At 40.9% G+C, this 12,153-nt stretch overlaps 1 protein-coding gene across 13 annotated transcripts in view; it reads left to right on the top strand.

The window, feature by feature from the left end:
• Positions 1-12,153, top strand: part of MAGI2 (membrane associated guanylate kinase, WW and PDZ domain containing 2) — an 886,876-nt gene that overhangs the window by 404,127 nt on the left and 470,596 nt on the right. For all 13 annotated transcript variants that reach the window (XM_019509478.1, XM_019509480.1, XM_019509483.1 and 10 more), the window contains one exon: positions 6,474-6,553. In XM_019509478.1, coding sequence (XP_019365023.1) covers positions 6,474-6,553 — 80 coding nt within the window. The remainder of the gene's footprint in view (positions 1-6,473; positions 6,554-12,153) is intronic.

Below are 12,153 nucleotides of genomic sequence, written 5' to 3'. Positions count from 1 at the left end.
GATGGTGGAGCAACCCCCCCCCCCACTATCATTCTTAACGGGCAGTTGACTAATATTTTTATAACAGGCCACTAACATGAACAGGACCTCCCATGCTAGCATAAAAAAACTTATAGCCAATAATAATCATAATAGTTCTATGGCAAGGAAGAGAGGCCTCTGCTCACAAACCTGGCACCTGAAAACTGAGCACTGCGAGAAGTTGAAAGTATCTCAAGCCAGAGAGGTCTTACGAGGAGGACTTGAGAAATCCTTATACATGCAGATTCCACAGTGTGCTAGTAGAGGATGAGTAAATTGTCTCCACTCAAGATGTGTTTTTAATATTTTCTTTTTTGTTGGACTGTATAAAAGGAGGCAGAAAGGAAGCTGCTTCTGCCATACATCTACAAGTTCCCATGGGTTGTATGGCTGGTTGGTAAGATAGTTTGGTACCAGGAATCAAATGTTATATAATGATGATGCTGATCTCTCAGGAAAGTTTCACTTGGTATACATTGCAACCTAGACACAGTAAGGGACTGTCACTTGCCATTTTACGTCCTTTGAAGCTAGGGCAGTCTTCCTGGTGACTTCAGTAACCACAGAATCCAGCCCCTGTGCTGATGCCCCTGCTCAGCAGAGCTTACAGTGCCATTGAAAGAGGAAACAAAGATGATTCATAAGGCATGAGATGGCAGAAAAGCAGTTGTGAAGGAGGAACATAATATGACAAAAGGGAAGAAGGCAGAGAAGTCATCTTTGAGAACCAGTTTCCAGCTTCACTAATTTGACATGGTTAATGTTGTGTAGAAAAAACGGTTTATACCAAGTCACTCTGTGGAGTTGAGCAGTGAGAAGCTAGCTGGAAGGGATGAGAAAAGAGGACAGGAGGTTAATTTCTGTGACATGTCCTTCTCACTCTCAGGTGTATGTCTCCTTGCTGCAGAAAGGAAGATTTTTTTTCCCCTTCAGCCCTCAGCAGCACCATCCATGTCTTCCTGGGTTATTTTCCACCTGAAAAGATGTTGACCTTTTGAAATTTATTTTGTTATGTTTATTCTGTTTGGTCTGGCCATAGTGTTCAAAGCCAGAGGACCTTTACAAGTCACATTTATGTCAGAACAGTATTTTACTGTAAGCTTCATTTTGCTTAAACATCAGCCTTAAAGAACAGGATTCAACTAGTCCACAATTTTTAATTGTGTTATTGGGCCTAGTTTTCAATCTTAGGTGTCTAACTTTGGCCCATTTTAGGCATCTACTGTCAGTACTGGCTTAGGTTTATATTTAAAATGATCATATAGATTTGCCTACATAATAGAACGCTCTTAGCTTGCTCCACTCTGACGTCATGTAGCATAATGGGTGACCTTGGACAGTCATTTCACTGCTGTGCTTCAGTCTTACCCTCCATAAAGCAGGGATAATGATAACTATTTTCTTTTGAAAAGTGCTTTGAGATCTACCTTTTAAAATGGAAAGCCCTATGCTAGCACCTTTCCCATTAGGAAAGTCCTGGTCAGTTCCTGATGATCTGTTGCAGTAGGTGGAACTTACTGGCTAGGAACAGACATTACACACAAACCAGTTTCAGTGATCAGAAATTGGTTTAAACCTGTAACAGAACAGATGTGCAGTGCACATAAACCAGTTTGAAAATGGCTGAAACCTGTTTGAGATAAACCTGGTTCAATGTAATATCAGACTTAACTTATTTGGGTCAAACTAGTTTATACAATGTCTGTCCCAGACCCCTTCCTGGTTTAAGTTAAATCAGAGTCCCTCAACATCCCAGCATGCTCTCTGGGCTGGGTAGGGCTCTCTGCTCCAGAGAGCTGACTGGGCTGGCCCCTCCCCTCTGCTCCATGGCTGTAGCCCCAGCAGAGACTGCATGTACAGAGCATCTGCCTCTCTTCCTCGTATTCCCCCCTTCACCACTCCCTGCTGAAGCAGGGATTTTCCCCCTCCCCTCTGCCTTACACAGACACCTCTCAGCATTAGCTAGCATACCACATGTTGGCTATGGGCCGTGCTGTGGCAGACAGGACAAAGGCAAACAGCACTGTGTCAGCTTAGGGCCTTTTTGGAGCTAATCAACAGATAGTTGGTAATGTCCCTCCATTCCTTTCTTGGAAAAAGTTGTTTAAGTAGAGCTTGAACTAATGAGAGAAGCTTTTGTTTTCTTAACAGGCTGATAAACACTGAGTTAGGGATGAGAAACACTGTGTTATCAACTCCATGCTGGGCTGCTGGAGAGGGGAACCCCTCCCTAATCAGAGAGTCCTGCCAGGAGCCTGGCCACGCCCTCCCTCAGCTCAGCACTGTGGAAGGTGAGGGGAGGCATGAATACCTAGGTGAATACCCTGACATCTGCTGGGAGGAGCAGTCAGCCAAATCTAACCGTTCACATGGGTTTCTGCATACAGGACCTGGCTGAGTAATTATAGGCCAGTCAGTCTCACCTCCATCCTTGGAAAGGTCATAGATTCATAGACTGTAGAGTCGGAAGGGACCACAATGGATCATTGTGTCTGACCCCCTGCCCCTGGCAGGAAAGAGGACCAAGGTCAGATGATCCCAGCCAGGTGACTATCAAGCCTCCTCTTGAAGACCTCCAAGTTAGGTGATAGTACTACCTCTCTTGGAAGCCCATTCCAGATTCTGGCCACCCTTACTGTAAAAAAATTTCTTCTTAATGTCTAACCTAAATCTACTCTCCACTAGTCTGCACCCATTACTCCTAGTTACTCCCTGGGGCTCTCTGGTAAATAGTGTATCACCGATTCCCTGTTGTCCTCCCTTGATAAACTTATAGGCGACAACAAGGTCTCCCGTCAGCCATCTCTTGTGAAGGCTGAAGAGATCTAGATCTCTGAACCTCCCCTCATAGGGTCTTTCACGAAGGTCATTAATCATGTGAGTGGCCCTCCTCTGAACCCTCTCCAGATTCTCCATGTCCCTGTGGAAGTGTGGCACCCAAAACTGGACAGAGTACTCCAACTGTGGCCTGACCAATGCCACATAGGTCTTTGAAAAGATTATGAAGGATCATATATGTGGGAGTCTAGTGGGAAAAATAATGCAACAGGGAAACCAGCATGGATTCATAGCAGGTAGATCATGCCTGACCAATCTGGTTTCATTTTATGACAGGGTCACAAAATGCTTAGACACAGGAGTACAGGATGTTGTTTTCTTGGATTTTAGCAGGGCCTTCAATACAGTATCTCATCCCATTCTCATAAATGAATGAAGAGGCTGTGACATAGATGTTTAAATGGTCCAGTGGGTGGCAAATTGGCTTAGCAGTCACATCTGGAGAGTAGTAGTATATGGGTCGGTATTGACTTGGATGAAGATGAGTCATCAGTGTGACAAAGCCATCAGCAAAGGTAACCGGACTTTATCATGCATCAGATAGAACTAAGGAGGTGATACTTCCCCTCTATGCAGCATTGGTCAGACCGCAGTTGGAGTACTGCATCCAGTTTTGGGCACCATACTTCAAGAAGGATGTTGATAGACTCGAGAGGGTCCAGAGGAGGGCCACTCATAAGGTTAGGGGCTTACAGGACAGGCTCTATGAGGCGAAACTGAGGGACCTGGACCTCTTCAGCCTCTGCAAGAGAAGGCTGAGAGGTGATCTTGTGGCCACCTACAAATTCATTAGGTGGATGCAGCAAGGGATTGGAGATGCTGTGTTCACCACGGCACCACTTGGGGTAACAAGGAACAATGGTCACAAACTGACAAAGAGCAGATTTAGGCTTGATATCAGGAAAAACTTCTTCATGGTAAGGGTGTCCAAAATTTGGAATGGGCTTCCAAGGGAGGTGGTGCTCTCCCCTACCTTGGGACTCTTTAAGAGAAGGCTGGCAAGGCATTTGGCTGGAGTCGTCAGACCCCAGCACTCTTTCTGTCCTAGGCAGGGGGTCAGACTCTATGAATCTGTTGAAGTTCCTTCTGGTCCTAGCATCTATGAATCTATAAATCTATGAATAAGGGAGGGAGGGCTGGTCTAGCACCCCCCAGCATCTATCCTGAGCCACTGTAGGCATGTGCCTCCATTTCTGGAATGAAAAGAGAATGTCTATCCACCTCCAAATCAGTTCAATTCAGGCTCAGGCTTTTTGAATGCCTGTCCCTAGCCACTCGGTCTGGTGGGACTCGCTGCATTCTGCAAAATCTGCCTAACAAGCTGAGCATATAGTGAAGAAGCCAGCCTGTGCTGAATTTGGTGCTACACTGCTATCATTACCTAAGCTAGTTTGGGTATGTCTGCATGATCACACCTTAAGATTAGCCATTGGAAGATAGCGGGTGCAGCTCAGGCAGCTCAGGCAGACAGGCAGGCAGGGGGTTGGAAGGGGGGTAATCAGGCTCGCTGCTTTTTTTATTTATTCCTTCTGTGGAACCTGCCTTCCCAGTCTGCTGCCAGGCTGCCTGCACGTTCTGTCTGCACAGCTCCGGAGCCACATGGAGCCCGGTGCTTCCCTCTGCAGCTGTAGGATAGGAAACTAAAATTCCTCGGAGGTGTTTTACTTTGCAGCTCCCCAAAGTCATTTGCTGCATCCCAAAGCCATTTAAGGTGTATTATGCCGCCGAATGTGCTACGGTAGCTGGAATTAACGTGTAATATGCCGCCGAATGCGCAAATAGCAATGCCATTCAAGTAGTGCAAAAGGCATTTACCCCATTTTAAACCTGCTAAGAAGTGTCATCTACAAATGGCCCAAGATCTCAGTATGGCAAATTTCTCTTTGGGAATGGTGTTGGGGGTAGGAAGGTACAGAAGCTAGTCTCTTGTTAGGAACAGGGCTCGGTTGGAGAGAGGCATAGCACTTGATGGTAGCTAAGAGATGCCCTGCAGAAGAGTCCACAAGGAAGAATCTTAACTACAGCTGCTACCAGTCTCAAGCAGAAAACCTGGTGTTCAATTGATCTTATTGTTACTAATTTTTGTATAAATAAAACCATAACTTTGACTTTTTATCCTCCATGGGCTTTCTTTTGGAGTAGAGGGAGAAAGTCATCTACTACCACCATCAAAAAGCATATTTAAATACCCAAATATGCATTTTAGTAGCCAAATTAACCATCATATTTTAAAATCGAATATGTTAGTACCTAATCCAAATATGCCTCTTTTACATGTAGAAGATCTAAAATCAGCAGAATACTTAGGTGAAGCAGAAAGTCTTGTTTCCATTTGAGAAATGGGGGAAATCAAGGCAGAGTGGGTAAGTGACCTACCAAAGAACACAGTGGGAAAAAGGACTAGAACACAGGACTGCCTTGTTCCAAGGGGAAGAGTCACACTCTTGGACAAGGCTGTGTGTGAACCAATATTTAGTTGGTCTAATAAAAGTTATCTCATCTACCCAAAGAACCATGCCTACCTGAACCAATCTGAATAATGAATGCATTACAGAATATTTCCTGATACATTTTTGTCTGTCTGGCTGGCCTTGTAACAAAACTTTTAAGTACATTTTTAAATTAGACAGAAAATAATGTATTCATAATAGTCTGAACAATTTGGTACTGTATAAACTGCGCAAAATAAGCACCTTATAAGATATGTCAGATAAATAAAATGTTCCTTAGAGAGGATTGGGGAGGTCACTATTAGAAGAAAAGTGCCTCCGAATATTTAGGAATGATGATCACATCTCCTTCCTGTTTTATAGCCTGCCTCTCTTGGCGTTTTTTAAAATTTGGGCCCGAATTGAAATGGATGGAGAAAAGGCATACATTTAAAAAAACCCTGTTTTAACTCTGATTAGCTGTTGTAAGTATCTATTCATTTAGCAAAATACTGTCCTGGAAAACAGTTTGTACCAATTCAAGGCTATTTCATTGCCGATTCCTGAAAAATTTATTCTGAGTATAACAACACAGCCATATGATTCACTTAGCCTGTGTAATATCTATCTTATCTTGGTAAAAGAATTAGATATGGAATAGATAATGGTTTGTTAAACAAAGTATCATTAATCACTGGGTTTGGAAATGTAGACTTCACAGGAGCACGCTGTAATTTGCACCACTTCTGCTCTGCCGCTTCAGCACGACTGTTAAGAAGTAGCAAACATGTATTTATGAAAAGGACCTGTTTAAGAAGAAAATAATCCTAACTGAAAATTCTAGGGATGGTACAGAATCCTGTCGACTGCACTCGTTCAACGGGAGACCACTGTATTTGTAATAAATTCCTTTTGCTCTGGATGAGTTCTGCATTTTCAATGAGGTTAACTTGGCAACATTCTCGTTGATTTTAATAAAAATAGCTGCTTTGAGGACAGGGAGCTGAGGTTGCCAAATTTACAGCTGCCTTGCACAATTACTCTTACACCTCCTTCAGGGCTACTTAGAACCAGTAAGCAAATTAAGTGTATCGATTGCAATTTTGGACTAACCCTTTTTTCTTAAGGAATAAACTTGATTCCTTTCAGTATGTGTCTGCTCAGAGTGATCTCTTTTCTTTTCAGCCATAACACAAAGACAACATCATGGCTGGATCCACGACTTGCGAAAAAGGCTAAACCTCCAGAAGAGTGCAAAGAAAATGGTAGGTTATTAAGTTTTCGTTGCTGCTCGGAAAGGATTTGTCTTTGTGTGTGTGTGTCTCTGACTTCTTGAAAAAGACAGGCATTTTAGGAAATGATGAAAGGTGTTTAATTGCTGCTTTGGTTATAAGCAATAAGTGATACTGTATTCTCTGTGTGCCATGTGTTTCTGGGGGGTTTTTTATTCCTTCATTCTGATGATATCCGAAGCTGAGGATCACAAGTGTGTTTTCTGTCTGTTGTGTTTTTGACTCCTGGACTGACCCCTCTCCCTCATCTCCCACTGAGAACTTTGCTCTGCAGACTAGAATCTATTTTAGGATTCTGAGATTTTAATCTACAGAGATGCCATGCATAAGGGAAACTAACAGCACCGTGGGAATATGAATTTTATTTGATTTGTTTTTAATGGTACAGTGCTCTACTGTTTAGGAGCCAGTTTAAACAAAACAGTATCTGGTAGAATAGGGTGGAAGAGGGAAACAGAACAGTTGCTATTTCCATTCCAGGCTAGATATTTTTGGGTTGCAATAGTTTAAAAAATACGAGCACAAATAAGATTGGAAACATTTTAAAGAAATGTAGTTGTTATGCAGACAAGAGATCTTATCAAACTATAGCTGTTTATTTGCACCCTACATACTATTCAGTTTTTCTTTAGCAAACTTTAATTCATCAGAACCAATTAATAAAATAGGTTAATAAATGTATTGAAATGATGTTTTTCCTGAGGTGGTCTCTTTTAATTTTGCTGCAGTTCACTATAATTTAGGTCCCCAACTGTCATAAAAGTGAGAAGGAAATCATTTGTAAATATTGTCAGTTATGTTTATTAACATGTCTGGAGGAATATTATATAGTTAGTAGTTTAAAAACTCTTTCATGACAGTTAAATATATTTATATAAAGAATTATGCTTTTATATGCCTCATCCAATTTATTTGAATCTGCCAATATGCTTAAAACTGGCCAGTGTAAATATTATTTCTAAGAGGATAATTTAATGCTGTTGTGGCTGAATAGTCATTGATTGGTATTTGGGTGTATACAATGTAGGGTCATTGGTACAGAATGTTCTGATTTTATATAAAACTGTCCAGTTTTTAAATACCCCTTTTTTCAAGAATCCCCTTCTTATTTCAGTAATAATTCTGACCTTCCCTTCTGACAGTAGAAATGCCATGTCTGAATAATTTTGTCATATGTTTTTCTAGTATTGAGAGCACTGGCTCCTCGTGTCTTCTACATAAGGCATGCAGCAGAAGTGTTATTGGCACCAAACAAGGAGACATGCATTTTGCATTAGAAATCCGTGTGTCTCATGCTACTTTTATGACATCATATCATTGCCTGGGGCTTAAGGTGCATTATTGGAGGTGGGGGAAAAAATTGTGGAGTGTTTCACAGGTATTATTGGAGGCAAATATGCATTGCTCTTCATTTATTACGTACCAAGTGCACAAACCACATCAGTTATTTCACTGTAAAAAAACCCCAAAAACCCTGAAATAATTTTAAAGGCAGAGCAACATGTAAAATAAATAGGATCATTTGTCAGTTATTTGACTAGTGGATTACTGCGTGACTATCGCATGCTGGGTCACCTCATTCCTTAAAAGTTGCTCAGCTCATTAATGCCAAGTAGTTGAAGTAAAGCATAAAAGACTTTAGAGAGAGATCTTCTGTTCTTGTACTCAGAGTAAAGCTCACTGTTGTAACAGACCCAATTTTCCCATGTTTCTCTGGTTGCTCCAAAAATCGCTTGGCGTCTTTTAAATTTTTCAGTATCTGTAGAAATGCAGACATCTCCAGATGGACTCCAGTTATGAGGAGTGTTGCTAGCTAGCTATGAAGTTCTGATATTTGGAAGTTTGAGCTGCCATGTGGGGGGGGGGTCCTTAAATGCAAATTAAATGATTAATTATCCACTGATTTCAGCTAATGCTATATAAATGTGTTTATGCCAAATGAATTAATTTTCCTTACAATTCATGATATAGTAAGGTCCACTTCTAGCTGGAGATGCTAACTTAAGAGTTGCTTAGCTAGGAAATGATACCTGCCTTGTTTTCTGTAGTGTTATTTTTAGGGTTCACATTGCTAAATATAGTTTCATTGTCACTCAGAATTTGTATTTTAATTCCTCACAGTTAGAATTTAAACTTTCTCAATGGTATGTTTTTACCAGGCAATTAGCTCTGAATGAATTCTCCAATCAACCCCATGTGATTCCTACACTGGCTTGCATGTTCCCAATCATATCACCTATTCTACTTATTACCTCCACCCCTTATCACTGTCACCATCTCAGAAAAAGTCCTTAGTAACAGTCTCAAAAAGAAAGACTAAGTCCACCAAGACAAGCTTTCTGCTTCCGCCCTGGTATAGATGTTCTGGCGTTTTGCTTGTTCTGTATCTTTAATCACACCTGCTACCCAGTCCCCATCAGGGGATCTTGTAAATCAGAACTCAGGCGGCCACCTAGTCCCATCTCTACCGTGGACCCATTATGTGACCTTCACCAAGTGGTTTCATCTCAATGTGACTTGTTTCATCAACATTTCTCTTTGACTCTGTTTCCCCTTTGGACTGCATTTTTTTTGAAGCAGAGAATTTCTTTTACCATGTGTTTGTTCAGGATTTAGCACAATAGGGACCTTATTTGAACTGGGACTCTTAGGGGCTGTCATAATACTAATACTAATATTCTGGAAGAATATTGGGATTTAAATTTACAAAAAAAATTCAATTTGCTGGAAAAAAATCTATTGGGAAAAGCCAATGGGATATTTTATCTTGAGTCAGTTTGAATCAAAATATTTCATGTGTTAAATCCAAAATATTTAATCAATAAAAAATACTAAAGTGCAGTTACCTATGGTGGACTGCTTTACAGGGCTGGGCTCCCTAGAGTACTTTATCTTTCGTTCTGGAGTATGTCTCCCAGAATGTGTTTCCTCTGCAATGTGTATCATAGGATTTGCATAATTCTAGGTGAATTATGGGAAAGTTAGCCCAGTGAAGGAGCCTGGCCCATGGGGAAGAATAAGGGCCAGAACTACAATTCCCACAAGACAGTTGGAAAATTCATTTTTTTGTTGAAATTCAGTTTAGCAAACCGCAAGAATTCAGCGAGCATCGCTCCCTGGCCAGCCCACTTCAAATGTTGTGTTGTGATTTAGAAAGTCAAAATGAAGCATTTCAGCATTTCCAAACTAATATTTGCAGGAGAACTTTCCATTTTACAGAAATTTTTGTTGTTTCAGCTTTTCATCCTTTTTCACCCTGCCTTCTTTACCACATATGATCCTATCTTTTGTCTTTCATGCTATTGTACCATTTCTTGCTCTCAAGTTAAATAATACTAAAAGTGACTTAGGTATATGCAGTTATTGTTCTGGAGGCCCTTTTATTGATCTCCAGGAAAAACTGATCACCTTTCTTACTCATTTCCAACAAGAGCCTCCCTTCTTTTTGCTGCTAACCTTAATGCAAGGCACCCTTCCAAACAATAAAGGGAAAGTCTTTTATTGATAATAAATAAAAACAATGTTGTTGTTCCTAGAAATATTCCTGTTAATGTAAATAAAGAATCAAAGTGAATATTTTCTTGAACATCATAAATTTTTTTTGAAAAAGCAATCATTTATGTTAAATAAAGGCATTTAGCTAGATGTCTCTTAATCTGCATGTGAAGACTATATTTCCTAACAGATAGATCAGTGCTAAATAGTTATGGATATTATTATATACATTGAATGGATTCTGTAAGTTAACGTTACCAAACCAATAGATAATAACAGAATACATTGCAAACACTTTAGGAGTTTATAATCCACTCCTATCATTACTTTTTCATCCTATTTTCAAAGATCTTTGGGGACAAAAGATATGAAATATATAAAAATTTAATAATGTAGGATGTGCTGGATAGCTCAAATCCATTTAATCATTGGACATGAGTAGTGAGCCTTCTTTTATACATCCTTAAGTGTACCGAATTTGAGTGTACTAGTGTCCCCTACAGGCTGATTCACAAAGGGATAAAATTGTATGGTAATTGAGTGCTCTCCAACTGGCACAAGGGGTTAACACACAACTGGTGAGATTCCCCCCGGCTCCTACTCCCTCCTTTGTTCCTGCTGTTGTGGTGGCTGGGATCTCTGGGCTCTGCCTCCCTCCTCCACCTTCTGTTTCCTGCCCTTGCCCTGGGAATTATCAGTTCTCTGGATGAAGGCCTGGAATGTTCTTTTAGGTCAAATGAAAGCTACATGCAAACATTACAAAGAGGAAATAACTCAGAAAGGTTTTGTTTTGAAATGGCAATTTGTATTTTATCAACAAACAAAAACCCTTAAAATTATTTGTCACATTGAGGTCTAGTTCACAATATGGAATAATGCCTTGATGTAATACAAGATATCACTGTATGAAAAGATATTCAGTCAGTTAGAAATGCATGTGTGCTGTTTTTTACTATCTCCATCCTGAAAAATGTTAGCCTTTAGGATGCAATTTTCCATTCTCAGAACGTATCTACATATGAAATTAACGCAGCTGAATAAATTAATTCAGCTGAAATTAACTCCAGTGCAGTTCATATCAGGGTTTATGGCTCCTGGGTGCTGCATTTACATGTGCAGCTGGGAATGCAGCAAGTTAAGCCAGGGTGGCGCAGCCCCAGCTGGCATGGATCTCCAGGGGTCAGCCTGCCAGCCCAAGGCTGCTCTGACTTGGCTCAGCGTGCTGCAGCGGGGCTGGCTGGGGCACACCTTTGCTTCAGTGCAGTGCTAGCTGGCAGGCAGCCCCCACACTGGAGCACCCTCATGTCCCAGCCAGCCCTGTCAGTGTCTACACATGCATTGCAGCAGAGTCAATAACTCCACTATAGGATAGTACTTGTGTCTGCCAGTACTAACTTATGACAGTGTTAATGAGTTTACTCCATCCTAATAATACCACATGTGTAGATGGTGATGCTTTACTGTGGAGCTAATTGGTCAACTCAAGAGTAAACATCTCGTGTAGACACACCCAATACTGATGGATTGGAACATATTTTTATTTTTCTTTAATGTGATATTGCTGCTAGAAACTTAGGAAGAGAACACCATGCAACCACCCAACCCCAGGATCCACTGTTTGAAGATTTTACTAGAACCTCACACTTGTTTTGTTTTTATTTAAGAATCCTTACACCTATTGCATTGTCACCTGAAATAAATTGACAAAAAATCTAAAAAAAGACTTAGTTGCCTACAAGCTGGGGTACAACACCTACTTTTTAGGCACACAGTCCCTGTAATAGAATCATATCCCTATGTTAAGTTCTCAGGCCCCCTATACAGTACATGAGGAGTCATCACCTTGGACCAGGGAGCTAAAAAATTCTACATGTTAAGCAAGGAACCATTTCAAGACAGCCAATCAGAAATGTTAAGCACTGAGTTATGTCTGAATACCACTCTGCTCCAGAGCTGAGGCACCTGTATGTGGCTACAAATAGGCTCCTCCATCCACTTGAGAACCAGAGGTCAGAGTTGCTTCTCCTGAAGTTGTGGCACTATAGAAAAAAGATAAATTCATGGGTGAAGAAAAGGAA

The sequence above is a fragment of the Gavialis gangeticus genome, unplaced genomic scaffold, assembly GCF_001723915.1.
Source record: "Gavialis gangeticus isolate Ggan-Ray unplaced genomic scaffold, GavGan_comp1, whole genome shotgun sequence".
Classification (NCBI taxonomy): Eukaryota; Metazoa; Chordata; order Crocodylia; family Gavialidae; genus Gavialis; species Gavialis gangeticus.
The sequence above is the reverse complement of the archived record's forward strand: the minus strand, read 5'-3'. Positions and strand labels throughout refer to the sequence as shown.